Here is a 27966-nt window from a genome sequence, read left to right as displayed (position 1 = left end):
ACATGGGGCTTGAACTCATGACCGGGAGATCAAGACCTGAGCTGAGATCAAGAGTCAGAGCTTAACCAACTGAGCCACCTGGGTGCCCCTTGTCTTTTTTGTTTCTCTCCTTTTTTTTTTTTTTTTTAAATTTTATTTATTTATTTGACAGACAGAGAGGCAGGCAGAGAGAGGGGGAAGCAGGCTCCCTGCTGAGCAGAGCGCCCGATACGGGGCATGATCCCAGGACCCTGGGATCATGACCTGAGCCGAAGGCAGAGGCTTTAAACCACTGAGCCACCCAGGCGCCCCTGTTTCTCTCCTTTTTTGAACAGAGAACCTTTTACATGTTTATATGTATTTAGGGGTGGTGATGGTGATAGGTGTTGCCATCTCTGGAATTGGTAATGAGCTCAGCCTGCTTCTCTCCCTTCTCGATGTGCAACAACACCTCCTTATAAAGAATCACAATCATTTTCACAGAAGTTTAAGTTCTGTTGGCTGGGACAACCTTAGTCGATGGAGAATACAATTTTAAAGAATGAATAAATTAGGGTTCCTCTTCAAAAAACTAAACAGGAGCCAGCCCTTGAGGGGCCCCTGGCAGGCTCAGTCAGCAGAGCAGGTGACTCTTGACCTTGGGGTTGTAAGTTTGAGCTCCACATTGGGTGCAGAGATTACTTTAAAAAAAATAATAATAAATAAAAAAAGCCAGCCCTTGAGAGCAGCATGAGGGTCAAGCTGGCTTTCAGTTATACACAACTGTAAACTCTGAAAAGGGAGAAAGGTTTGAAAGTTACCTTCCTTGGGGCACCTGGGTGGTATAGCCATTAAGTGTCTGCCTTTGGCTCAGGTCATGATCCCCGGGTTCTGGGACTGAACCCCACTTTGGGCTCCCCGCTCAGCAGGAAGCCTGCTTTTCCCTCTCACTCCCCCTGCCGTGTTCCTTCTCTCACTATGTCTGTCAAATAAATAAAATCTTAAAAAAAGAAAAAAAAAGAAAGTTCTCTCCCTCCTACTTCTCCACATTGAACTCTTAAGACTGTAGCTGCCTGCCTTCTAGAAGAGAGCCATGTAAGGGGGTTTAGTGCCCAAGCCAGCCCATAGCACAGGGTGCTATGGGACTGTGGCTCTCTCCCAGGACATCAAAGCCAGTCCACCAGGGGCTCATAACCTGCTTGGGCCACTTACAGAATGTGACCTTAGGGAAGTTACTTAACCTTTCTGTGCTTCATTCATTCAGCAGCTACTTACTAAGAAGCTACTCTGTGCCAGGTACTAGACTAAGTGCTGGGGATAGACCAGTGAACAAAACAGACAAAAGTCCCTGTTCTTTCTGTGGTGGGAGAGGTGTCTGTGGGGAGGGGGAACTGGTAATCATGTTTTTCAGGAGCTGGGTGGTGGTGACTCGGGCATTCAGTTTGTAAAAAACCAGTGAGCTGTATACTTAGGTATACTTTCCTGTATGTGCTTTATCTCAGTAGTTTCTAGAAATCCCTGGGCTTCAGGCCATAGCTATGGTAAATCAGTATGTAAAGCACAGAAAGCTGGGCTCCTCGCAGGGTCCACACTCAAAAACCACCTGCTGTTATTGCCACAAAACTCCTTAGAAAAAAATGGGCCATCAGGGGACGCTCAAGAGGGATTCAGCAGCTTCAGCTGCTAGGCGCAGCCCACGGAGCCTTCCTCTCAACCAGTTAGGAGAGGGCTGTGCATCTGTCACAAAAAAAAAAAACAAAAAAAAAAAAACAAAAAAAAAACCAGGCTTTAAGACAAAAAAAAAAAGGCGGGGGGGGGGGGGTTACCTGGGTGGCTCAGTTGGTTAAGCAGCTGCCTTCAGCTCAGGTCATGATCCAAGTCCTGGGACCAAGCCTCACATCAGGATCCTTGCTTGGTGGGGAGTCTGCTTCTCCCTCTCCCGCTCCCCTGGCTTATGTTCCCTCTCTTGTTGTCTGTCAAATAAATAAAACCTTTAAAAAAACAGAAGAGGCATTTTGCTCTTACTTGTGAACTCAGGGGCTGCAGGGCCACTGGAGACATGTGGCCAGCTGTGTGCTGCACAAAGATTCCGGACCTGAGGGGCTGTCATTCCTATTGCAAATAGCATGGGTTTGCCAATTTTTATTATGTTCTGGCAGCCAAGTGTCTTATCCTAAGATTTATATTAAATACATGACTTTCTAAAAGATGAAGTCAAAGGTGTGAAGAGCACTGTTTTTCTAGAAATTGCCTTTAAAATACATACAGAGGAAGGCCTGAGTGGCTCAGTCGGTTAAGCTTTCCACTCAGATCATGATCTCAGGGCTGCAGGATTGAGCCCCTCGTTGGGCTCCGCACCCGGAGAGGGGCCTGCTCAAGATTCTCTTTCCCTCTCAAAATAAACTAAAAAATAAATAAAATGAACACAAAGTCCCTGGGCAGCTGCCCCTGAGACTTCACTCCCAGAAACCGGCTTTCTAGTTGGTTCATCAGCCTTTGCGGTTCTGGATGATGGAAGTTTCTGCCACAGACTGATCCTCTCTGAATTCTGACTGGCTGTGCCTCTGAGAACAAGACCCTGACATTGACTTCATGGAGGTCCTGCTGCCCCCTCTTTGTACAACACCCTGTGCTCCTCCTGCTGGAGTGGGCTCCAGCTGGCCTCCTCTTAACAGCTTTGTTAGACAAGCAGGTCCCTAAGCCACCAAGTATGAGATGGGCCCGGACATCTCTCTAACAGGCATTGCATGTGACACTCATGTTTAGGTGAGTTTAAGAAATCCTGTTCTGGGACGCCTGGGTGGCTCAGTTGTTAAGCAGCCGCCTTCGGCTCAGGTCATGATCCCAGCGTCCTGGGATCGAGTCCCACATCGGGCTCTTTGCTCAGCAGGGAGCCGGCTTCTCCCTCTGCCTCTGTCTGCCATTCTGAGTCTCCCCCTCTCTCTCTCTGATAAATTAAAAAAAAAAAAAAAAAGAAATCCTGTTCTAACAGGATTTCCAATAAGGGGACTAAAATCTGGTTAACCTGAGCTCAGCCAGACCCCTCCCTCACCTCATGGAGACAGGGCGTGGGAGAGCAGGAGGCGGGAGGCAGGTTTGGAAAGGTCTGGATGTGTGGTGGGGAGAGGAAAAGAAAAACCTGGGGAGCTGGATCTCGCCTCTGGCTCTTCGAGGCTGGGCCAGGGAGGCGGTTGCCTGCTGGGGTAGGTGGGTGGAAAGTTAGTGCGTGTGCAATACGTCCGGCCCTTTGGGGGGTAGGGAGAAGAAGGTGCTGTCCACAGCAGCCACAGGTCAAAGAGCAAAGCAGTCACAGCACCATGTGCCCTCTGCTCTGGGACTGGGCCTGGATTGGGCCACTAGGCCTACACCCCAGCAAAGGGATAAGTCTTTGTCCTATCCTACTTTAGGGATCAGTGAAGCTCTGGATCTGGACATAAGCCAGGCACTCAAGTGCAGTGTGTTAGAGACAGAACAGGGGTATCAGAGACTAGCCACAAAATCCTACAGTCCAGGGGGCTGCAAACCATTTCCCAGCCCTGAGCTCCAGTCCCCAGAGTCCAGGGCAGGACCTGAGTCTCTGACTGGAATCTCACTGCCCACAGAACCTTCAACAGGGGAAGCACCCATCCTACAGATGGGTGGGGGCAGGGGGGCTAAACTCTAGAGGAATCATCCTCCAGGGACCTTTCCAAAGCCTCACCAACCAGAGGAAAACAGCTCCCAGTTTGCTCCACCTTCTCTGGCCCTCGCTGTCCCACCTCACAGGAGAAGGCCTGAGCCCAGACTACGAGAGCGCCCCTTGCCCCCAGTTATTTCAGACCCTGGAGCACTTCCCTGGATTCAGGGTCTCGGGCACCCCACTAGGCCCAGGCCAGAAACATGAAGGGGTCTGCGGGGGTGATCCCCGGGGGCCAGGTGGGGGCATGGTGCTGGCAGGACCTCCTGCTACTGTCTCCTTCTAAGAAGCCATAGCTCCTTCCTCCTTTACTTTGGGAGGAGGTTTACCGGTAGGGGTGGAGTTGTGGCTAAGAAGCCAAACCAGTTTAATGTGGGTCACACTGCCAGTACCAGGTGGCAGCCATGGGGTAGTGGAAACACAACGGACCCAGAGGCTGAATCCTGAGTCTGAGTTCCCCAGGTACACTTAACAGCAGGACTTCGGGCGTGTCACTTCATTTGGGCCTCAGTATCCCACAGGAGTTGTACGGGTTCACATTAAAGCCCCGCGGGGTGTGGGGGGGAGAGCGTGTACAGTTGTCATTACCACTGTTATCAAGCACCCTGATCCCTGCCCTCAGGGCAGAATGGGGAGGTGCCTGGGTCTCCTGCAACTTCTCCCTGAGGCCAGCCTTCCTATTCCTCTCTGCTCCCAGAGAACATGCTGGAACCTGCATTGGGGGACTGGAGTGTCCTCCCCTCCGGGCACAACAATTAGAAAGAGCGGAGTGCTAAGTTGTGGTCATCAGGGAACAAGGTTCAAGATCAACAGGTAGAGCAGATGGAGATGGGAAGGAGGGCGGGATCTGGTGGGGTCATCAGTAAACAGTTTACACAACAAATGGGAAGGCCTTCCAGGAGAGAGGAGAGGATGGAAGGCAGCCAGGTGCCCAGGGCACAAGTGAGGCCTCTCCTGGCCTGGGGAGCTCAGTGAGTCCAAGGCAGCTCAGTGGGCAGCTGAGGGGCAGTCCAAAGCCTTGTGCTGGGCCACGTCTCCAAACAACCCGGGCCCTCCCTGCACTTGCTGTTCCCCAGAGCAGACAGGCCAGCCTCAGTGATGGGGGGATGGGAGCTGTCTCTTTGTCCTCGGCCTCCCAAGGCTGGAAGGTAAGGGGCAAGAAAGAGCAACAAGGGCTCCAGGCCTCTCTGAGGAGCTGGAGGGGACTCAAAAATTGGAACAAAAAAGGCCAAAAGGTTTTTACTGTGAGCCCTGGGGAGGGCCGGGCAGAGTGCCAGGTGTCCACAGGAGGGGTCAGCAGGGGTGGGGTGGCCTGTAGTCTTGCTTCCCCATCGGGGAGAAGGAAGGGGAGGTGAAGGCTGGGGTGCCCTCCCATGGGCCCCACACCTGCCCCTCCAGAGTTCACACCGGAGTCCCCCACAGGCAGGAAGTGGAAGGGCCTGCCCGAAGCTGGGGTCAGGAGAGCCGCTTGGTAGAGGGAGGAGGCGAGTTCTTCCCTGACCCTGTGTCTTTTTTGGTGGCAAGCCACCCGGCAGGGCCTGGAACAGGACAGCTGTCTGCCAGCCAGAGCAGGGTCCCGGATTCCTCAGGTTCCAGGTCAGGGGTCTCGGTTCAGGGGGCACTGGGTTAGGCTCAAAGCTCATCCGGGGGGCTGTGTGTGAGAGGGGACGCCTTCTGGATGCCCTCATCCTCATCGGGGCTGGGGTCTTCCTCCAGGCCACCTAGCTCCTTCCTCTGTTTGCTGCCGCCGCCCGATGCCTTGACCCTGCTGCTCTTCTTTTTAGACTTCTTCCCTCCCAGGGCAGCTGTGTCCCCCTTCTTGCCGGACCACTGCTCTGCCAGGCAACCTGGGGTGAAGAGAAACACCCGCAACGGATTGGTTTGCTGGGAGCAGAGCACTGAAGGACGGTGGGGATGAGGGTGGGGGCAGGGACGCAGAACTGACACCCCGCGGAGTCCCTGTCGCCTGCCTCACTGAGGCCCCGGAGGGGTATCTGCATCCCCTTCCTGTGGTTCTGCACCTGCTTTCAGTACCTCTTATTCCACCCTGTCCCCTCAAGCTCCCCAAGGGCAGAGATGCGAGGATGCCTTCTATTTCTTATTTCTCTTCCATCCTCATACCCACCTCCCCTGAGGGGGAGCGAGCAGTAAAACGGAGGGCACAGCGCCCTGCCCTCTCCCGCCGTCACACTCACTGGTGTCCTTGCCCTTCAGCACGTGATTGGCGCAGAGGAACTGAGTCAGGTCTTCCTCCTGGTGGTTCCTGTACCAGTCCTCGATCACCTCCTCAAACTCTTCCACCAGCACGTCACACTACGAATCACAACACGGTGCATTGGCAAAGCCCCAGCACGGACTCGCTCCGGGCGGAGCTCAGCTGAGTCTCACAAACCACCGCAGGCCAGGCAGATGGCTGTGATTCCCGGAGAAAACTGAAGCTGGAGAGATGAGACGACTTGACCAAAGCCCCCCAACCCTCGCCCTCAACTCTTGGTGGCCTTCTTCAGCCACAGACTTGGTCCCCACACTCCCCTGTGAGGCAGGGCAGCCTCTGAGGGCTAAGAGGCCCGTACCTGCTTCTTGAGGTCAGCCACCTCTGCAGAGGTCTCATTCCACAGCTCGTAGGGGATATCCATCACCACCTTGACCCCTTTGTGGACCAGGTTGTGCAGTGTCTCAAAGGTCTCAGACATGCCCTGGAAGAGGCAGCGGGTCTGAGTGGCTTAGAGCATTCTCCACCCCCCACCCTCCTCTCTGGGTAGTGCTGGAAAGCCTGACCAGCCAGCTGAGTCAGGGCCCTCCAAGGCTTCTCATACTTGACTTCACCTTCCTCTCCCCTCTTTCAGGCCTGCCCCCCACAACCCCTACACACCTACACACTCACACACACCATGGCTCCCCACACCTCAACCTTCCAAAAAGGACTGCTGTTTGCCTTCAGGCCCTTTGAATGGATACTCCTTTTCCAGGAATTAAGTGTGTCCTGGCTCTTTCCCCTCACTGTGCCCAGGAACACTCCCTCATGTCTAGACCCACTGCCGACTCCGGCTTCTTCCTGGGGCTTGTGTCTTTCCTGGGTCGGAAGTGGGCAGGTGAGGCAGTGAGGACGCCTAGTTCTGCAAAAATATTTCTGCCAGCTACGTAGGTCTTCTCCCCAGAGACTCCATCTATACACTGTCCATTTCCTCTTTCTTTCCAGAGGCGATGCATGCAAATACAAGCAAATCCACATACAAATATATCATCCTCTCTTGCCCCCACCTCTTATACAAGTGGCAGTAGGTGTCAGCCACACTATTCTGTCCTTTGCCTTTTTTACTGACTAACAGACTTTGGAAACAATATGAATTCAACTCATAAAGAGCCGACCTCATTCTTTGTTTTGTCCACCGAATGGCCGTATCAATTTATTTAGCCACCAGTGAATGAGTGGGGTGCTTCTAACTTTATTGCTATATACAACAGTTTTAAACACTTTTATATCAAAGCAAAATACGGATTTATTACTAAACAAGAGTACAAAATTTGTATAAATTTTATTTTATTTTTAAAATATTTTATTTATTTACTTGTCAGAGAGACAGAATGAGCAAGGGGAGTGGCAAGCAGAGGCAAAGGGAGAAGCAAACTCCCACCTGAGCAAAAAGCCTGATGTGGACTCAATCCCAGGACTCTGGGATTATGACCTGGGCCTAAGGCAGACACTTAACTGACTGAGCCACCCAGGTGCCCCTTTATTTTATTTTTTTATTATTTAAAGAGGCTCCACTCTCAGCATGGAGCCCACTGCAGGGCTTGAGCTCACAACCCTGAGATCAAGACCTGAGCTGAGATCAAGAGTCAGATGCTTGGGTGGCAGTCAGTTGGGCGTCCACCTCTTGGTCTTGGCTCAGGTCACATTAGGGTTGTGAGATCAAGCTTGGCATGGACCCCTGCATCAGGCTCTGTACTCAGCAGAGTCTGCTTGAGACTTTCTTTTTTTTTTTTTAAGATTTTATTTATTTATTTGACAGAGAGAGATTACAAGTAGGCAGAGAGGCAGGCAGAGAGAGAGAGGAGGAAGCAGGCTCCCTGCTGAGCAGAGAGCCCGACGCGGGACTCGATCCCAGGACTCTGAGATCATGACCTGAGCCGAAGGCAGCGGCTTAACCCACTGAGCCACCCAGGCGCCCTGCTTGAGACTTTCTCCTTCTCTTTCCCTCCAGTGCGCACATGCACCTGTGCTTTCTCTCTCTCAAATGAATAAATCTCAAAAAAAAAAAAAAATTTAAAAATTAAAAAAAGGAGTCAGCCACTTAACCAGCTGAGCTACCCAGGTGCCCCTAAATCTTAAAGATAAAGTCTCTAAGATTTCTGCTGCTTAAGACTATCCCTCTAGGTTCCCCAGGGATTTCTAACTAAAAGACTCCACGAGAAGGGTACTTGGTGGAGAAGTATGCGAGGCAAGTCTCTTACCATATGGGCCTGGCACTGAAAATGTTGAAGCTCATTCTTCAGGGACAGAGGCATTTGTGCACAGAGTAAGTGCATTAAATGTCACACAGAAACCCTGACAGAGGTCCAGGTGAGTGCCCTGTGGGCCTAAAGGGATAAGGTGATCACTGCCGCCCTCAACCCTGCTGTGTCTTCTGACATCTCCTCTAAACCCCATAACACTGCAGTCTGAGCTCTCCCTGAGTCAGTGGTCAGGCCTCCACGGGAGGGGGGGCGCATTTCAGATGGGGAGGGTGAGGGAGGGCCCAGTTCACTGGGACCTGGGTGGCTCAGTCCTTGGGCATCTGCCTTCAGCTCAGGTCATGATCCCAGGACTTTGAGACTGAGCCCCGAGTTGGACTCTCTGCCTGGCAGGAGGCATGTTTCTCCCCCTCCTGGTCCCCCCTGCTTGTGTTCCCTCTCTCGCTCTGTTTCTGTCAAATAAATAAATAAAATCTTAAAAAAAAAAAAAAGTACCGGGGCACTTGGGTGGCTCACAGTGGGTTAAAGCCTCTGCCTTCGGCTCAGGTCATGGTCCCAGGGTCTTAGGATCGAGCCCCACATCGGGCTCTCTGCTCGGCAGGAAGCCTGCTTCCTCCCCTCTCTCTCTGCCTGCCTCTCTGCCTACCTGTGACCTCTGTCAAATAAATAAATAAAATCTTTAAAAAAAAAAAAAAGTACCTATCGCCACTGGAAAGTCAGGGCACTCAGGAGGCGAGATATGCAAGCAGTAGTCGGTAAAGATCGGGACAAGGCGAAGGACAGAAGCTCCCTAACCAGGATCACAACCACAACAACAGACCACTTAGATACATGCAGGCCTTGCCCTGTGGCGAAGGACAAGCACAAATCCAACCTTGGCAAACCGGTTGCTGCCGGTCCTCTCCTTGTGCAGGCTGTAGTCCAGGAGCCTCTTGCAGATGGTCTCAGTGACTTCGATTAAGCGTAAGTCCCTGCAGAGACAGGAGCACAAGAGGGACTGAGCTCCTTTCCCAGCCCCAGCGGATTAGCTTTCCGTCCCTCCAGCCCTGCTACCCCAACACCTGTGCATCTCACCAAAGGGAAGTCAGAGCTGGAAGGAAGATAGGTCATCTGGTCTGGGGGCTCTGAAATGCTGGAACACAGACCAGAGAGACAAAATGTAACAGCTCTATGGGAAGGCATCCTTTATAAAGCAAAGTGACTCAATATTTAAATGTTTTTCTAAGGCAAAATGTATTAAATTTTGATGTCAAAATATTTTATTTTGAAAGGATGATCATGGCTGATGAAGGTTTTTTGGGGGCTTATTTTTAATATTTATTTCTGGTAAAATTAAAAGTGGGTAATCCTATGTTATCAATATTTTTTTTAAATTGCATTGGCCCATGAAATCCAAGAGTCTGGGATGAGATAAGGTGGAACCACCTTGCTTTGACAGAGTCTTTGACAAGTCTGAGGCTCAGTGGAAGGAAGCGATTTATGAAGATCCCACAATTAGTTGGGGTAAAACCTGCGGGCAAACTCAGGTGTTGGTGAGAACTGCCTCCCTTTGGTGGGTTTGCCTGGCTGGGAGGGAGAGGGAATTCCACGTGACTGAAACCTCTAGGAACAAAGTAGTCCAGGCCAGTGGGTAATCCCCTTCACTTACGACTTGGTGTATTTGACGCCGGAGGCCTTCCGATCCAGGATGCCGTAGCCTGTGTCGATCACTTCCTTGGTCTTTCCTGTCTCCTCAAAAGCAGACTTCAGCTCCACGGCGACATATTTACACACTGGGGGCGGGAGACACAGGACAGCCCACTGAGCCTATGTGAGTCTGACAGGAAGGAGCTAGCTCCCAGCCAGATATGCCACGGTGGGTGCCTCTCCAGATGGGGTCAACACTCAGGCCAGGAAAGGAGTTAGCCCCAGACCATCACGTGGAGGTCACTGGGTGACACTCGGCTCCAAGATTCGCTGCTCCCTGTCCAATCCCGGCCCTTATCCTACTGACTCCATTTCTCCCAGCTGCTGCCTGCCCCCTCCACCCCCTGTAATCATTTTAAATTTTCAAACATATAAAAAAGCTGAATGAGTACGAGTAATTATACACCTTCCACTCATTTCAACAGTTTGTTCATGATCTGCCACAATCTCTCTCCAGTATAAGAAATAAAATAACAACAACAAAAAAAAGAAATAAAATAACAGAATAATACAGTAATATAGCTCAACAGCATATACACTGTTTTTGCTAAACCATTCTGAAAGTAAGTAGCAGACAACATGACCTTTCACCCCTCAAAATGCCCTCACGCATCTCTGGAGAATAGGGATTTTCTTCTACCAACCATAAAAACATACTGATCCTCGGAAAATGAACAATAATTCCAATATCGCCTAATACTCAGTCCGTATTCAAATTTCCCTCATTGTCCCCAAATGTGAGGTCTGCCTGTTTTATGACTTGATTTCATATGCTGTTCTGGCACCATTGCTCTGAGCCTACCAAGGTCATCTGCTCCATCCCCTCCAAAGGCCTTGCTCCCACCAACTCTATTACATTCATCCTCTCATTTCCTCTTACTCTTCCTTGGTTACTAAGCAACCCCTGTGTGCCAGGCACTGTCTGGGGATTCACAGCTGAAAACAGTTTCCTCCCTGCTACATACAGTCCAATGGAGTGATCGCCGTGCGTAAGGAGTATTGCCACTGAAAGTGAGATTTGCCCAAGGCCCTGGGAGGGCACTTCATGCCTTCTATGGGCTTTTCTACCCATTCTCCCAGCCTCACTTTTATTATTATTATTTTTTAAAGATTTTATTTATTTGAGAGAGAGCGAGAGACATGCTACAGGTTTTCAATCCTCCTTGAACAACCCAAAAAAACACAGAACTCAAACTGCAGTTTTCACAGGATGAAAGATCTCAAATGAAAAACATATATTATCCAAGAGAGAGCGAGAGACAGAGAGAAAAAGCATGAGCAGGGGTAGGTAGGTAGGGAGGGGCAGAGAATCTCAAGTAGACTGAGCCCAGAGCCTGATGTGAGGCTCAAACTCAGAGCTCAGGGCTCAATCTCATGACCCTGAGATGAGGACCTGAGCTGAAACCAAGAGTTGGCTACTTAACCAACTGAGCCACCCAGTGACCTACAACCTCACTTTATTTTTTTAAAAAAGATTTTTATTGGGGCGTCTGGGTGGCTCAGTGGGTTAAAGCCTCTGCCTTCAGCTCGGGTCATGATCCCAGGGTCCTGGGATCGAGCCCCGCATCAGTCTCTCTGCTCTGCAGACGGCCTGCTTCCTCCTCTCTTGCTGCCTGCCTCTCTGCCTACTTGGGATCTCTCTCTGTCAAATGAATAAAATCTTTTAAATAAATAAATAATAAATATTTTTATTTATTTATTTGAGAGAAAGAGAGGAACCAGAGCACGAGGTGGGGGGTGGGAGAGAGGAGAAGCAGACTCCCAGCTCAGTGGGGAGGCTAACATAGGGGACAATCCCAGGATCCTAAGATCAGCACCTGATCCAAAGGCAGACGCTCAACTGACTGAGCCACCCAGGCGTCCCACAACCTCACTTTAAAAACATCCTCTTGGGGCACCTGGGTGGCTCAGTTGGTTAAGCGACTGCCTTTGGCTCAGGTCATGATCCTGAAGTCCCAGGATCGAGTCCTGCATCTGGCTCCTTGCTCTGCAGGGAGTCTGCTTCTCCCCCTGACCTTTCCCTCCTCATGCTCTCTCACTCTCTCAAATAAATAAATAAAATCTTTAAAATAAAAAAATAAAAACCTCCTCCTGGGGCACTGGTTTCCCTCTGTCCCTCCTCCTACTCGTTCTCTCAATGGCTCTCTCAAATAAATAAATAAAATCTTTTAAAAAAATAAATAAAGCCTCTTCCTTCTGCAAAGCTCTTCTGGGCCCTCCTGCGACCTGTTCTGATTTCATCTGGGTCTCTACAGGATCCATGTTCTAAGAGCTCTTGGTCACTTTGTGTCTCCCCAACTATAAGGGTACACAAAGTGAGTATCACGTATTGCACTTTCTCTATATTCCCCTAGTTTGGGACTCTGTGTTAGATACTTAAATATTGCCAAGAGATTGTATTTGTGGTGGAGCAGCTTCTGATGCCTCTGAACAAATATGATCTGTAGGCTAAATGCCATTAGTATTGTTGTAATGCTGACAGCAGAATTTGATAGAGACCAATTTACCATCAAACCCCCCCCACCCAGGGCGCCTGGGTGGCTCAGTGGGTTAAGCCACTGCCTTCGGCTCAGGTCATGATCTCGGGGTCCTGGGATCGAGTCCCGTGTCGGGCTCTCTGCTGAGCAGGGAGCCTGCTTCCTCCTCTCTCTCTCTCTCTGCCTGCCCCTCTGCCTACTTGTGATCTCTCTCTGTCAAATAAATGGATAAAATCTTAAAAAAAAAAAACAAAAAAAAAACCTGAAACCAAAAAACAAAAACAAAACCATCCCCCGAAGGCTTGCTTGGTAAAATTTTATAACATACACATTTAATATATGGCTTGGAGAACTTGGAACACATGAAAAATTCCATGTGATCTCAGAGTCTGCCACGAATTGAGGCGACTCACCTCCCTGGCTCTCTAGCCAGGAACACCTGTCCCCCTCCCCCTCTCTGTTCTGCACTCTGGGTAAGCTCATCATTTTTCTGGCTTTTGCCCCCTTCTCCCACGCCCTCAGTGTGTAGGATTCCAGGCTCTGGGGAGCTGGAACCTCCTTTCTCCATCAACCACAACCCTGCTTCTCAACTCTTCCAAACCTTACCTCCTCAAGACTCCCTCTGGGGATCCCACCCAGAACTAGACTTGGAGGAGATTCATGGCACAGACCCCAGACTCTCAATGGATACCCACCTACTCTTTTTCCAGGCAGGTCCTCCTTCCTCTGTGCCAAGGCCTATTTTACTCAGGCTTTGGAGCCAGGAGGCACGCTTTGTGGACCAGACACAGTCAGCATTTAATAATAAAGTTGCAACAATGATAAGTAAGAGCAAATACACTATTAAGAAGAGCCTAAGAGTTTGCCAAGCCATCCTGTAACTGAAAATTCCTTTAAAATTAATCTTTATCGGGATGTCTGGGTGGCTCAGTCAGTTAAGCGTCTGTCTTCAGCTCAGGTCATGATCCCAGCATCCTGGGATGGAGTCCCCAGTCAGCTCCCTGCTCAACGGGGAGCCTGCTTCTACCTCTGCCTCTCTCCCTCTCCCCTGCAACCTGCTTGTGCCCTTTCTCTCTGACAAATAAATAAATAAAATCTTTTAAAAAATAAAAGAAATTATTCTTTACCTATTACCTACAAAATGAGGCTGGACTAGAATGATCTCTAAGATGTTTGCCAGCTCTATGCTTCTGAGTCTGTGAATGCCTCCTAAGGGAAAGAAATGTGAGGTTCTCAGGCTATGAGAATAGAAAACAGAGAGGAAGTGAAACCTCCAAACCATACCATATAGGTTAGGACTAGAGCAAGAGTGAAAGGAAAGCATCCCAACTCTCTGCCTTCCTATTTATGGAAGAGAGGGACAAGGTACAGGCTAGAACCCACACTGCAAGCCCTCCCAGTGAAGTCAGCTCATTTCATCTTTCATTTCTCAAATGAAAGGATTATGTGTCCCAATCCACCCCATCCCTACTTCCCAGTGCTTAGGGAACATCTGGCCTGCTGTTTCTGGGATGAAACAGATTTATAGCCAACTTTCGGAGGGGTCTGGGGTTATGGAAATGGCAAGGAAGGAGTGACTGTGAAGGTTTGCCTAGAAAAAAGAAATGGTGTGCCGGTAGGGGAGGTGCGGGGATGGGGGGGGGCGCCGGGGACGGGGAGAAAAGGTAGCCCATTCATAGTCCTGCATCACTGGCTGGGTGCTGGTGGTATTTTTCTCTCTCTGAAGTCTATGCCTCCATCCCTGTATCTTTGGGATACACTTTCTCCTGATTCCTAAAATCCTCCTCTCTCACCAAATTCTCCCAGGCTAGATCTACTCTTATCCCAAAGTGGCCCTATTTTTCTCCCCATAGGCCTCAGACCCTTCTCCTTCCTCCACACCCACCCGCAGCCCCCACGTGTTTGTCTTTATTTCAAAAATATTCCCTGGATGCCCACCAGGCACTGTGTGAATAAATATCTGAGACAAGGTCCCTGTCCTCGAGGAGCTTAACGCTAGTGGTGGAGTCTATCAATTACACAGATAGCTTGTGGTGAGGGCCCTTCCTAAGGACAGTCATACGGACATTTTCAGTTCCTCAAACTTGTCCTTTGCTTCTGAGCCTGTAGGCCTCTTTATCTGCGGTTTCCTGAGAGACTCCCTCTTTTCATGTCTCTTCGCCCAACTGACTCCTAATTACGGTTTGGTCCTCCTGTACGAATTCCTGACTTCCCTCCCCACACAGCCTCCCCCCCACCCCCCAGCCCCCTCTGGGCTAGATTAGATGCCTGGATCGTAACTGCTTCTTCTGCACCGGCATGAGAGCTCCAGGTAACCCGAGACCTGATCTCTTGCCCCGCCCCCCGCGTCCCCAGCGTCCAGCACAGTGCCAGGCACACAGTAGCTTCAGTAAATGAAGAGGATCCTCCTGCTCAGGGAGCCAAGGCCCTTCCATCCCCCCGCCCTCGACTCCGCACGCCCCGCCTCTCTGGCGGGATTCTCCCCGGGGGCCCCGCCCCCTCACCTTCGCATTTGCTGGGAAGTCGAACCCAGTCGGTCTCCTCGGCGTGCGCGGAGCCGAGGCCCAGCTCCGGGGCCGGCAGTAGCAGCAGCAGCAACAGTAGCAGGGAGAGAAGCAGAAGACAGCGGGGCCCGGGCCGGGGCGCGAGCTCAGGCAACGGCTCCATGGTCCAGCCGGACCCGACCCCAGCGGACCCGGCTGCGCTTCCTCCCGCGGCGCGCGCTGAGCAGCTTCCCGCAGCCGCTTCCGGGACTGCACACGTGCCTCGGCGTAACCAGGGCAACAGGGAGCCCCCCGCCCCCACCCGCTGCTGCCTCCGGCCACCTCGGCCCGCCCCCAGAGCCCAAGAAGGCCCGCGGACTACGCAGCCAATGGGCTTTTCGGGGCTTGCCCTGCAGCGAATGGGAGGGCGATCTTTTTTCAGTCTTGACCAATGAGAGAGCTCATGGTGTCCTCAGTGACCTATGGCAGCATCTTTCCCCACCCACTAACGGATGTTCTGGGAGGGCCTGGAGGACTACGACGCGGAGGCGGGAAGTAGCGGTCTGGCCGGTGAATGGGAGGTCCGACTCTTGGATCTGGTAGAGGTGCGGAAGACAGTCTTTTCGGCCTTCTCCGCCTCCTTGCACGTCACTTCACTCCTGGGGTCGTAATGCAGCAAATGCTTATTAAGCACCTGTTTTTAAATTTTGTTATTATTATCGTTGTTGTTATTGTTGTAATTGCTAATCTCTAGTAGGCGCTGCGGGTGAGACCTTGGCTACGCAAACAGTCCCCAGTCTTCAAACTGTCTTAGTGCCAAGTAATCCTAGATTGGTCCCCTGAGAGCTAGAACAAGTCGCCTCCTTTCTGAGCCTCAGTTTCTTTTCTTTTTCCCTCCTTCCTGCCTTTCTGCCTTCCTCCGCAAAACAAGGATTTGACGAATTACGATTGTATTTCCCTTCCATCTCCCCAGCAATAACAGGGTGCCTGACACGAGGAGATGCTCCGTGGGGCCCCATCTGCTGTATCATCAAGAGGAGGACTTTCTGGGTCTTTGGGGCTGCTTGGACTGCCCCTGAGCTGTTAGAGCATAGTTTGCTATCACCGCCTTGGGGGAAAGAAGACTAAGGTAGAACCACTGGTCCAGCCGACTGTCCGGTGCTGCCCAGGAGGCACCTAGGTTCAGGTGAAAGCTCCCAAGATTCCTGAGAGTTGTTACTGGAGAGAGAAACCCCTGGAAAGCCTGGATCTCCTGCCAGTGCTGGAGAAACAGGCCACACACTATACTGTGGGGGCCTTATATATTTTCAGCACAAGAGCCCTTTTCAGGAAACAAAACAAGGACGTTTGTGTGGCTCAGTCTTTAAGCCTCTGCCTTCAGCTTAGGTCATGATTAGGGAATCCTGGGATCGAGCCCTCCATCAGGCTCCCTGCTCAGTGGAGAGCCTGCTTGTCCCTCTCCCACTCCCCTGCTTGTGTTCCCTCTCTTGCTGTCTATCTCTCTGTCAAATAAATAAATAAAATCTTTTAAAAAAGGAAGAAAGAAACAGGACGCCTGGGTGGTTCAGTTGGTTAAGCAACTGCCTTTGGGTCAGGTCATGATCCCGGAGTCCTGGGATGGAGTCCTGCATCGGGCTCCCAGCTCCTCGAGGAGTCTGCTTCTCCCTCTGACCTTCTCCCCTCTCATGCTCTCTCTTACTTGCTCTCTCTCTCAAATAAATAAATAAAATCTTAAAAAAAAAAAAGAAAGAAAGAAACCAAACAAAAAAAATTTCTTTAGTGCCTGACTCAGGCCTGATTCTCAATGAATATTTGTTAAATGAATAATGACCCTTAATTGATTAATAAGGTGTAAGTTTGGAATTAACATCCATGCTCTTGGCATTGTACATGATCTTGCTACCCTGGGATCCTGGCCCTGTTCTTCATGTGGGGCCCAGCACCCCACCTTCCTGACTTCCTGGGCTCCTCGCCCTGACCTCTCACAGAGGCTGGGCCAGGTTGAGGAAACAGAGTGGAGGCCTTTTCTCCCTGGCTGTGGGAGGAGACAGAGGTAGGACAGCATCCTCCCCAAACCCTGGCATCACTCTGCAGTTCTAGAGTCTCACCCTCAGGAAGCCCTCTTCCTCAAGGGAAAGTTCCCAGATTTCTGGCTCTTCAAAATTTGCCAGATTCCCTCCTCCCAGGGCAGACATGAATTCAGATGTTTCGTTTGTGTCATTTACGTTCTCCTTTAATTGTTCTCAGTTCTCTGCCCCTCAAATGTCTCAATACCTGTGGCATACCACCCTCCTCCCTGAGAAGGCCTCAGTCTGGGACAGGAGACAGAGCCCTGCCCCGGAAACTTCCATCTGCAGGAGAAGGCAGGTCACAAACAAATACTGCAAGCCTTAAGGAAGGAATTTCGGGGAGGCTCATGAGCACCGGGCCCAAGCTCGATGGGTAGAGAGCGTCCCCTCCTTCAGCCTGGGCTCTAGGGGGGCTCCTGGCCAGAACGGTGGGGCTGCGGCGCCAGCGGGGCGGGTACGGTGAGCCCTGGGCCGGTGGCCCCTCCAGCACAGCCACCAATCCAGGCGGCGAGGGCTGAGGGCCCGCCCGCGGGCGGAGGCTGCGCGAGACCACTGGGCGCCTGCCGGCAGGTGGGTGGCGCGGGGAGCCCGGGGTCCCCCAGCGCGGAAGGTGGGGCGCGGAGGCGGCTGCAGGTCAGGAGCACGTCCAACAGCAGCAGCTTGAAGAGTAGCAGCCTCAGCGCCCCCAGCCGCAGGGCCTGGCCCCGCGTCCCTGCGGGACAGAGACGAGCGGTTAGGACCAGAGGCTGGCTTCAGCCCCACCCTCCCGAGAAAGTTCTCCGGGGAGCAGGGGCCTTGTCCTCCGCCCCTGCCATTCCTCCTCCCCGCCGTTCCCCAAAGCCTGGGAAAGTCCTCCTTGGTGTCTAGCCTCCGCTCTAATTGTAAATAGTAACACATTCCTTCCTAGCCTTCATTTTATTTTATTCTCCCAAAACCAGGGGGATGCAGGCCAAGCAGGGATTAGCATCTGACACAGAGAGGAACCGGACCCCTATTCTCTATGTGCGGAAGTAGAACTGGACTCAGTACTCTGTCTGGTGGGTGGTCTGGTCTCTCAGGGCTCTGACGCTGACACCATCTATCTGGGCTGCCCGGAGAGAGCTTCACAGAGCCATCTGTTAGCTGTCGCCTACGCTTTTCAACTGGTGGCCAGGAATTAGTCTGGGGTCATAGGATCCACCCCCATCTACCCGTAGATAGACTGAAGCCCAGGCTTGTCAGTGCCCCAACCCAGCAAGGCAGCCTCTTCAGGAACCACCCACCACGCCGCCCCCCGACCCCAACACGAGTGGGACCGTCATGCCAGACCCAAACAGGCTGAAGATCCTGGTCCCCAGTACTCACCCCTTAGACGCTCCCAGAGGCAGGTCCTGGCTGAGGGAGCCTCTCCTGGCAGCCAAGAGGAAGAGAATGAGTCTTTTGGGATGGGCTCTGCCATCCACCCAAGCTCTGTGCCCCAGGCCTGGCAGGGGGCAGCCATGCATGGCAAGTTGCATAAATGGACAAATGAACAAGCACCAGGAAAGATGAGCCCATTTGCTACAATGTCTCTCAGGGACTCAGATCTTTCTCTGTCTCCACTGTCCACTATTCTTTGTTCCCTCTCCCAGCCCCTCCCCAGGGAAGCTGAGGTCTCTCAGCACTTTTAGACGAGGACTTGGATTCTTAGCAGCCTCCTTTGAAAGGCAGGGCATTTATTCAACAAACATTCCCATTTGAAAGATGCCAAAACTACCATAATCCAAAACCAGGAAGCCAGTCATCTAGTAATAATAACAGCTGGCTTTGGACACGTCCCTTAAACATCTCTGGCCTGTAAAATTGGGAAAATAATATGATTTTCTTCATGAATATGAGGTGTTTCCAACAGTGCCTGGCACAGTGTAGTCAATAAGTAGATGGTAGCATTGTGTTATTTGATTGTCATTTGGTTCTGTTAGGTCAGGTGTCATAGATAGGGTGATACAGATATTAACCTTAGCTACATAAATCTAGATACCAATCCAAGGTAATAGGAGGGAGGCAGTGTAATTAACTCTTGGAGGTCATGCCTCAGAACCTGGATTTGAAGGAGATACTTGAGGCCTGGATATTTGAAGGAGTTGCAAACCCAAGACTCAGGGCCCTGAGGCCACCCTGCTCCGAACCCAGGCATCGCCTCATTTGGAGAGTTGGCACAGGGACACCCACCATGCCCCCCGTGGGATCCTGCCCTGTCTCCCAGCATATCCTGTTTCCAGAGTGTGTGGGCAGGGAGCATCCACAGGGGCCCCAGCTCCGTCCCCACCTGACAGCTGTAGGGGCCGTGTGCTCTGGCTGCGGTCACCAGCCTCAGGCCCTGTGTGGCAGACCAAGTTTTCCCAGGCTGCCAGCTCCTCGGAGGGCAGAGAGAGCTGAGCCAAGCTAGTCCAGGTGCCGTCAGCCTCTGGGGAAGGGCCGTAGGTGAAAGCATCCAGGGAGCTGCCATTGCCAGCTGAGAACCAGATGGGGCCCCCAAAGCCTGGGGGTGCAACATCGAGGACCAGGCAGACCACCAGTGTCTGCTGCTTCCCGTCCACCAGCAGCGTGATCGGCGGGGCCAGAGAGGGGAACGGTGTGCCCCCCACACCTGCAAGAGAGCATGCACCTGTGGGGGGCCGGTCTGTCCCTGCCAGCTTCCCATAATGGGCTTCTATCCTTCCATCTGGGTTTGCTTTCCATCATCCATCTCTCCTTCCATCCACTCATTCATTCCTCTCTCCTTGCATTTGCCCGTCTGTTCATTCATCCTTCCCCCAGCAACCATCCTTCCTACATCTACTATTTTTTTTTGAGATTTTATTTATTTATTTGACACAGAGAGAGATCACAAGTAGGCAGAGAGACAGGCAGAGGGGAAGGGGAGAGTAGGCTCCCTGCTGAGCAGAGAGCCTGATGCGGGGCTCCATCCCAGGACCCCGGGATCATGACCTGAGCCGAAGGCAAGAGGCTTAACCCACTGAGCCACCCAGGCACCCCACATCTACTCTTTTTACCTTCCATCCATGTTTCTGTCCATGCTTCCAGGCATCCATCCATCCCTCACCCATCTATCCTATCTCAACCTATCTGTGCCAGGAACTGGGGATGTAACACTGATGAAGACATTGGCCCTGCCCTCAAGGAGTGCAGTCCCAGGGGAAAGATAGCAGATGCAGCAACAAATTCTTACAATACCTGGTCGTGCCAGCCTCAGGAGGGTGGTTACCACTGGCGGGGAAGGGAAGGAAATAAGATCTGGAAGGAGATTAAAGAGGGTTTTGAATGTAACTTTTTGTTTCTTTTATCTGATTCAAATATGGCAAAATGTAAACCATTTGTTAATCTGAATGGGACATGCATAAGTGTTTATTTAATCATTGTCAGTTCTTTTCTGTAGGTCTGGTTTTTTTTTTTAAGATTTTATTTTTATGTAATCTTTACACTCAACGCGGGGCTCCAACTCACAACCCAGAGACCAAGAGTCCCATGCTGTACTGACTGAGCCAGCCAGGCGCCCCTAAAGTATTTTTTAAAGATCTTTGTTCAGATATACTTTATGTACTATACAATTCACCCATTTCTTTTTTTTTTTTTGAAGATTTTATTTATTTATTTGAGATAGAGAGTGAGAGTGAGACAGAGAGCACAAGTTGGAGGGGACAGGCAGAGGGAGAGAGAGAGACAGGCTCTCCACTGAGCAAGGGAGCATGATGTGGGACTCTATCCCAGGACTCTGGGATTATGACCTGAGCCAATGGCAGATGCCCAACCAACTGAGCCACCCAGGCACCCTACAATTTACCCATTTCAAGTGTATGTCTTTATTATTTAAAGTTTATAGTTTAAAGTTTATGGTTTATAAACTTTATAAACTATAGTTTATAGTTAAAAAAAATTTTTTTAAAAGGGCGGGGTGCCTGGGTGGCTCAGTCATTAGGTGTCTTCCTTTGACTTGGGTCATGATCCCAGGGTCCTGGGATCGAGCCCCACATGGGGCTCCCTGCTCGGCAAGGAGTCTGCTTCTCCCTCTCTTCTCTGCTTGTGCTCTCTCTTGCTAGCTGTTTCTCTCTCTCAAATAAGTAAATAAAATCTTTAAAAAAAAAAAAAAAAGAATAAAAGAATAAAGAATTACCCCAGGATGCAGGAAAGGACACCGGTGGATCTTGTGGGGAGGTCAGAGAAGGGTGCTCAGGAAAGGTTTCTTGAAGGTCAAAGAACAGATCTAGAAGCATGTGGATGGTAAGCAGCCTACTCAGGGTTTGAACTCGGGTCTCTGACTCCCACTCCCGTAGACCACCCCACTTGGAAGGATGACTAAGATTTTGCTACATGACACAGTGCATCAAGCCTGGGACATGGCCTCAGGCAGAGTTGGGTGGACTCCCAACTTGTCTGCTTAATTTATTGAACCTTAATTGCTGCATCCATATAATGAGGTTAATAACACCAGCCCAGTAAAATTGTTGTGAAGAAAAAAGATCATGAATGTCAAACACCTTGGCAGAGAAGTATTAGTATTATTATCAATGCTGATATAATAAGACATGGCAAACAAAGGGGACAGAGAAAGCTAAGAGTGAGCTCCAGGACCCTCGAGCTCCTGAGCCTCTTCACTTATACAGATGCTTTCCCCAGCTTGAGTTTAGCATGTGCCTGCTCCACGAAGCTGCCAGGGATTGCTTCTCCTCACCCTAGCTGCCTCCTTCTCAGAGCTCGGACCTCTTGCCATGGGCTCTTCCTGCTCCACGTGGATGTGGTTTATCTCCCTAGCAAGGGAGAGCTTGTGAAAATACTGGGGGCCAGCTTTAGATCAAAGATGACCTTCCCCCAACACATACATGCAAATACGTGCATGTTTATAGATGAAGCTGGAATTGTCGCCTCTAAACACAAGTCCTTTGACCCCATCCTCGATCTTTGAAGGACTGAGGGTAATACCCTTGAGAAGTCACTGGGGCCTTGCAACCTCCCCTGAGAGCCTACTGAGAAGGGGGAGCAGGGAGTGAACATGAGACATTTTGAGCCCTGTGGGAATAGGGCAATCTGAGGGCAGGAGCCCGGGACAGGAAGGACAGGAGATGACCTTACAACGTTGCCCTGTCTCAGCCCAGGCTACCCCATCTCCACCCTCCCTGGAAGTCTATCCAGCTTGCTGTCATGTCTCTACACCTCCAAGAGGCGACTGCCCAACCAGGGACTCCAGCACAGCAGACTCCAGGGATCGGACTCGGGGCCCCAGGGTGAGGCAGCTGGAAGGCAGAAGATGATGGGGAAGGAAATGGTGGGCTTATGATGAGACGCTCGCCTACCCAGGGAGTACCAGAGCTGGGGGAGGGGGTTGGGCCAACTAATGGGGCACAGAGAGGGAGGCGGGGAGGGGGCTCACCTGTGGGCAGGGCTGGACATCCGAGGGCCAGGAGAAGCAGCAGCCAGGTCCTGGCCATGGCCCTCCTGAGAGGAGGCAGGACCCAGCTGCAGACTTGAGGTGTGGGCTGTGGGAGGAGGCGCCCGCAAGACTGTCTCCCAGGCAGCAGGCCCAGCTGTTCCACCACGAGCCAGAGCCGTTTCCCGGTGAGGAGCCCCTCCTGCCTCCACCCTGGCCCTCAAACCCGGTCCTCTCTCAGGGGCCCAGCAACTCAGGGTGCCCCTCCCACTCCCTACTCCCTCCTGGTTGAAGAGCACAGCACGGTCTGCAAAGCCCTTTCCCAGTCACTGGCTCAGCCACCTATGGGATACTGGGCACCAGGCAGCACCCTGAGCCTTCCATTCAGCTCGTCACTCCACCCCCCAGCAGCTGTGAGCTCCGTCGCACATGAGACAACTGGGGCTCAGAGACATGGAATGACCTGCTCGAGGCCAACAGATGGCAGGGGGCAGACTGGTCTTACTATAGCCCCAAAGCCCAACACACTCATTTCCATGTTATTACAACACCTCATACCCACACCCACCCATACCCACCCATTTAAAAACAGAATTTATTGGGGCGCCTGGGTGGCTCCGTGGGTTAAGCCGCTGCCTTTGGCTCAGGTCAGGATCTCAGGGTCCTGGGATCGAGTCCCGCATCTCTGCTCAGCAGGGGGCCTGCTTCTCTTCCTCTCTCTCTGCCTGCCTCTCTGTCTACTTGTGATCTCTCTCTGTCAAATAAATAAATAAAATCTTTAAAAAAAATAAAAATAAACTCTTGGGAGGCCTCCTAGTATCATGAAGAAATATTAAAAATAGGGGCACCTGGGTGGCTCAGCTCTTAAGCCTCTGCCTTCAGCTCAGGTCATGATCCCAAGGTCCTGGGATTGAGTCCCACATCAGGCTCCCTCCTTCTCCCTCTCTCTGTGGCTCCCCCTGCTTATGATCTCGCTCTCGCTCTCTCTCTGTCATATAAATAAATGAAATTTAAAAAACTTTTTTTCAGTTGTGGTAAAGTACACATAACATAAAATTTATCATTCTCACCATTTTTAAGTATACAGTTTAGTGGTAGTAAGTACATTCACAGTGTTGTGAGAACATCACCACAGTCCATCTCTAGAATTATTTTCATCTTGCAAAACTAAAACTCTGTCCCCATTAGACACTAACTCTCCATTCTGTCTCCCCTCAATCCCATGGCAACCAACACTTTGTTTTCCGTCTCTGTGAATTTGACTACCTCAGTAAAGTGGAATCATAGAGAATTTGTTTTTTTATGCCTGGCTTGTTTCACACAACATGATGTCATCAACCGTGTTGTGGAAAGTGTCAGAATATCCTTCCTTTTTTAGGGTCAAATAATATTCCATTGTATGTATGTACTGATGTAGGAAAAGACATTAGAATTCAAACCTGACGGCCAAGAAAGAATTCTTGAAGATGTCTTTGGTGAAAAGCTGATTTTTTTATAGATAGTTTTTTTTTTAAAGATTTTATTTATTATTTGACAGAGAGAGAGATATCACAAGTAGATGGAGAGGCAGGAGGCTGGCGGGGGGGTTGGGGGTGGGAAGCAGGCTCCCTGCTGAGCAGAAAGCCTGATGTGGGGCTTGATTCCAGGACCCTGAGACCATGACCTGAACCGAAGGCAGTGGTTTAACCCACTGAACCAGCTAGGTGCCCCGTTTTGGTAAAATTTTAAAAACATAAAGAAGCTTACCTCAGGGTGCCTGGGTGGGTCAGTGGGTTAAAGCCTCTGCCTTCGGCTCAGGTCATGATCCCAGGGTCCTGGAATCGAGCCCCGCATTGGGCTCTCTGCTCCGCAGGGAGCCTGCTTCCTCCCCTCTCTCTCTCTGCCTGCCTCTCTGCCTGCTTGTGATTTCTCTCTCTCTGTCAAATAAATTAAAAATCTTTAAAAAAAAAGAGGCTTATCTCACTGAGTCACCCAGGCACCCCAAAAGGTGATTCATATTAAAGCACAGGACAGGACTCGTGGGCAGAAAGAGCAGCACCAGGGTCATGAGGAGTGGCCCATTATATACTCCCAAGTTGGGAGGGGGTTAGGGATAGTGTAAATCTCTAAGGAATTTGGAAGCAAGGTTTCCAGGACCTTGACGGGGCTGGCTGCTGTTGGGAAAAGGTAATTTATTACCATCTAATAAAACCTTAGTCACGAGACCCTTCAGATGTATATCGGTGGGCCATATATGCTTGGGGATGATTGCCAACAGGTATCTTGGAGGATTTAGAGATAAAGGAAATTTCTAAAGGAATTTTTATATGTTAAAGTAGATTTACAGGATCCTGGGGGTGGATGGTGGGGATAGGATTGCCTTTTGCCTTTAGGAAAGTGTCAACACCAGAGGCAGTTGAGTCCCTGGAGGAACGTCAGTCACTCTGCCTGTTTCAAGGACTTCTCAGTGGGCTGTAGGTAGTAAGGAAATTTAATAATTTCTCTTTTGCCTTTTTTCCCCACATGCTATACCACACTTGGCTTCTTATCCATTATCTCTTGATGGACATCTTTCAATAGTTGCTTCCATGTTTTAGCTATTGTCAATAACACTATTGTGAACAGGGGTGTACAAATATCTCTTCAAGACCCTGCTTTCAATTCTTTTTGTATGTATACCCCAAAATGGAATTAGATCACATGGTAACTTTGTTTTTAATTTTGGGAGGGAACTGTCATACTTTTTTCCAGGTATATTCCGACAACAGTATACAAGAGTTCTAATTTCTCTACATCCTTGCCAACACTTGTGATTTTTTTTCCATAGTGGCCATCCCAGTAAGTGTGAAGCGTTATCTCAGTGCGACTTCATTCTGCATTTCCCTAGTGATGACTGATGCTGAGCATCTAGGGCTCCCTGATACACATCTGTTATACCAATTTATATTCTATCTCAGTGTATGAAAGGCCAGGGAGTCCCCACCAGCATTTGGCATTCCTTAAAAAAAAAAACTAATTTAATCAGTTAGAAAATGTTATCAGTTCTCTGATTACAGCATTCTTTTCTCATTTCCTTGTTTCCTTCATTGTATTGCTTATTGCCTTCTTGCAGTCCTGGTGTTTTACTAATTCTGTAAGGGCTTTCACATAGCGACCATACCAATCCTTGTGCGTTGCTCGTGCCGAAGCCATTCCTAACTCACTGGTTACTTTTATTTTCTTCTTATTATTTTTGAATTTATTTGACAGACAGAGATCACAAGTAGGCAGACAGGCAGGCAGAGAGAGGGGAGTGGGAGAAGCAGGTTCCCTGCCTAGCAGAGAGCGGGATGCGGGGCTCTATCCCATGACTCTGGGATCATGACCTGAGCAGAAGGCAGAGGCTTCAACCCACTGAACCAACAAGGCGCCCCCACTGGTTACTTTTAATTTCCCTTTTTTTCTTAACTGACGTGTTTTGTTTTGTTTTTGTTTTTGTTTTTTCTTGTATGAACCAATGCATCCATCTTTCCTAATGGGAATTGTCACATCCCTTTTAAATCGAGAAAAGTCCTGCCCCCTCTAGAGATACATTCTACCAAGTCTTTTTGTGCGTGTGAAGTTTAATCCCCACACCCCCACCACCATTTAACTCTATCAGCGATTAATTTTGGTGTAGGGTAGAAGATATGCATCTAAATTTCATTCCCCCTCCCCAAAGAGCTAATCGATGATCTCAGGATTATTAATTGAATACACCTTCCTGTCCCTATTATTTGTGAAACATTCTCTACGTCAGTATCTTTTATGTTGGCCGGTTAATTTTTCCTGGCTCCCCGACTTCTTTATTCTGGTGCCAGCCTCTTCCCGCGGGTTGCTTTAATAGCGTGGGGACTGCACCCTCGGACGTGAGGAGGGAGCCCCGGTCGCGCTGGCCCCGCTCCCCGCGCTCCCGCCCCTTTCCCTCTGCGCGGCCTGGAGGCCTGAGACGCCGCGTGTTCCCAGGCGCTGCCCGCGCGCAGGTGCGCTGGGTCCGCGCGGTCTCCCGCCGGGAGGGGGCGGGGGAGGCAGGTGTCCCTAACGATTCTCGCGCCCTGCAGCCCGGGGAAGTGCTGGCCCGGGCTCCGTTACCACATTACAGATGGGGAAGGAATCCTCTGGCCCCTTTAGGGTTTTAAGAGCTTCCCAGGGATGGGGAGGATGGGGAGGCATTAGACCCCGGTGCCAGCAGCCGCCCCTGCCCGCTTAGCTACCCTCCCACTTAATCACTTTCCTCTGCTCCCCGCCACAGGCCGGCTTGCAAGCCTTCCTTGCCCGATCTCTCATAGGTCTGCTCCTTCCAGGAGCCCCAAGAATCTCCCTCTGAGGCCACAGTCTTGCTGACCCGAAAGATGCCCTTACTCAGGGCGGTGAGGTTGCCCCAATAATCCGGCCTTGAATCTCAAAGCTAAAATCCTTCTCTGAGGTCCTCACTCCGGATTAAACCTGCGGTTTGCTGACCCGCTGCTAAGAGCCAGGTCCTGTTCGCAGACCTCTCCGTTTGATCCTCACAACCACCCTAGCAGGTGTTGGAATCCGTGGTCACAGCTGGGGAAACTGAGACAGAAAAACGAAGTCACATGGCGGAGATTGTTACGCAGCAAAGCGCGGGAGCTGGGAGCTAACTGCCGGGATGGACGTGTTTACAGGTCTCTCTCCAGAGTTCTTTTTAGGAGATTGTCCAATCGGAGTACCCATCTGAACGCCTGATGCACAACGGATTAGCCCTGTCTCCCCTTTTTTTGTCAAATAGAAAATCAGGGGCCCTTTTAGACTGAGATGAACCACATAAGACCTGAAAAAGAAAATTAAGGCGATGCCTGGGTGGCTCCGCAGGTCTTGATCCCTGAGTCCTGGGATTGAGTCCCACATCTGGCTCCCTGCTCAGTGGGGAGCCTGCTTCTCCCTCTGCCTGCCTCTCCCCCTGCTTGTGCTCGCTCTCTCTCTCTGACAAATGAATAAATAAAATCATTTTTTAAGAAAGGAAAGTTAAAGTAGCAGTGCTTATTGGAAAAAGACCACCAATATGACCAAGCGATTACTGATTGTGAATCTGACCCATCCAATCAGAAGATTGCAACCAGTATGTTTGTGGGTGCTGAAGTAGCAAGAAGTCTCTTCCAGTTAACACTGACAGGAGCACCTATTTTCACTGATCGGAAAAAAAAAAATCCCACTATGATAGTTATAGTACGGAATAAAAATCACCTGAATGTTCAGTAACAAGGAAGTAGCTAGGGGTAACTGGGTGGCTCATTCGGTTAAGTGTCATGTCCACTCGGGTCATGATCCCAGGGTCCTGGGATTGAGCCCCACATCTGGGCTCCCACACTCAGCCTGGAGTCTGCTTCCCCCTCCTTCTGCCCCTCGCCCAGCCCATGTGCGCATGCTCTCTCTCTCTGCCCGTCCCGGGCCCATGCTTTCTCTCTCTGCCCTATATCAAATAAGTAAATACAAATCTAAAGCAAAACAAAAACAAAACCACCCAAGGAAGTAGCTAAGTAAACTAAGGTGCTTCTATATGATCAAATATTATGCAGGTCTTAAAATATCCTTGTCATTTATTGGTGTCTGTTTTATTCCAGGAATTGGGGCTGGAGATAATAAGACAAAAAGAGATGCTCCCAGCAGTCAAGGAAGACAAGCTCACAAACAGATCAGGGACTTGGAGCATAGCAGACACCATGACTGAAGTGTGTGTGTGTGTATAGCTGTAGAGAGTGGGGTTCTTGGAGAGGGAGATCATCCTTCTGGAGTTGGTGTGAGCATTAGGAAAAGTGAT

The 27966-nt window shown here is 50.6% G+C and overlaps 2 protein-coding genes across 5 annotated transcripts; both read right to left on the bottom strand.

Moving 5' to 3' along the window:
- Positions 1-5175: 5175 nt before the first annotated feature.
- Positions 5176-14987, bottom strand: CNPY3 (canopy FGF signaling regulator 3). Of its 3 annotated transcripts, XM_044251043.1 has the most exons (7): positions 14757-14987; positions 9738-9861; positions 9151-9221; positions 8964-9094; positions 6208-6330; positions 5830-5947; positions 5176-5481 (listed from the first exon to the last, which is right to left on the bottom strand). In XM_044251043.1, exons 1-7 carry the CDS (start codon positions 14917-14919, stop codon positions 5267-5269), a joined length of 945 nt encoding a protein of 314 aa, XP_044106978.1. In that variant the 5' UTR covers positions 14920-14987; the 3' UTR covers positions 5176-5266. The 3 variants fall into 3 exon arrangements, 2 of the variants coding, with proteins under 2 accessions (XP_044106978.1, XP_044106966.1); XM_044251031.1 differs by lacking the exon at positions 9151-9221 and having other exon boundaries at positions 8964-9060; XR_006384957.1 differs by lacking the exons at positions 5176-5481; positions 5830-5947 and having other exon boundaries at positions 6244-6330; positions 8964-9060; positions 9164-9221.
- Positions 14988-16941: 1954 nt separating this feature from the next.
- Positions 16942-22377, bottom strand: PTCRA (pre T cell antigen receptor alpha). 2 transcript variants are annotated; one of them, XM_044237364.1, is made up of 5 exons: positions 22191-22377; positions 20000-20059; positions 19092-19412; positions 18149-18193; positions 16942-17516 (listed from the first exon to the last, which is right to left on the bottom strand). In XM_044237364.1, the coding sequence occupies exons 1-5, from the start codon at positions 22246-22248 to the stop codon at positions 17209-17211; spliced, it is 792 nt and encodes a 263-aa protein (XP_044093299.1). In that variant the 5' UTR covers positions 22249-22377; the 3' UTR covers positions 16942-17208. The 2 variants fall into 2 exon arrangements, with proteins under 2 accessions (XP_044093299.1, XP_044093289.1); XM_044237354.1 differs by lacking the exon at positions 22191-22377 and adding an exon at positions 20937-21164.
- Positions 22378-27966: the final 5589 nt, after the last annotated feature.

This window comes from Neovison vison, chromosome 1, assembly GCF_020171115.1.
Source record: "Neovison vison isolate M4711 chromosome 1, ASM_NN_V1, whole genome shotgun sequence".
NCBI classification, from domain to species: Eukaryota; Metazoa; Chordata; class Mammalia; order Carnivora; family Mustelidae; genus Neogale; species Neogale vison.
Note: the sequence above shows the minus strand (reverse complement) of the source record. Positions and strands in the feature narration are given on the sequence as shown.

Coding starts and splice junctions, on each gene's coding strand:
- CNPY3 (XM_044251043.1), bottom strand. CDS start 14,919: ATGGAGCCGTTGCCTGAGCTCGCGCCCCGGCCCGGGCCCCGCTGTCTT. Junction 9,862..14,756: donor ACTTCCCAGCAAATGCGAAG/GTGAGGGGGCGG, acceptor TCCCGCCCCCAG/TGTGTAAATATGTCGCCGTG. Junction 9,222..9,737: donor GGCGTCAAATACACCAAGTC/GTAAGTGAAGGG, acceptor TCTGTGTTCCAG/CATTTCAGAGCCCCCAGACC.
- PTCRA (XM_044237354.1), bottom strand. CDS start 21,036: ATGCTTCTAGATCTGTTCTTTGACCTTCAAGAAACCTTTCCTGAGCAC. Junction 18,194..19,091: donor ACGGCCCCTACAGCTGTCAG/GTGGGGACGGAG, acceptor CTTGGCTGCCAG/GAGAGGCTCCCTCAGCCAGG. Junction 17,517..18,148: donor CCTCTGGGAGCGTCTAAGGG/GTGAGTACTGGG, acceptor TCTGTCCCGCAG/GGACGCGGGGCCAGGCCCTG.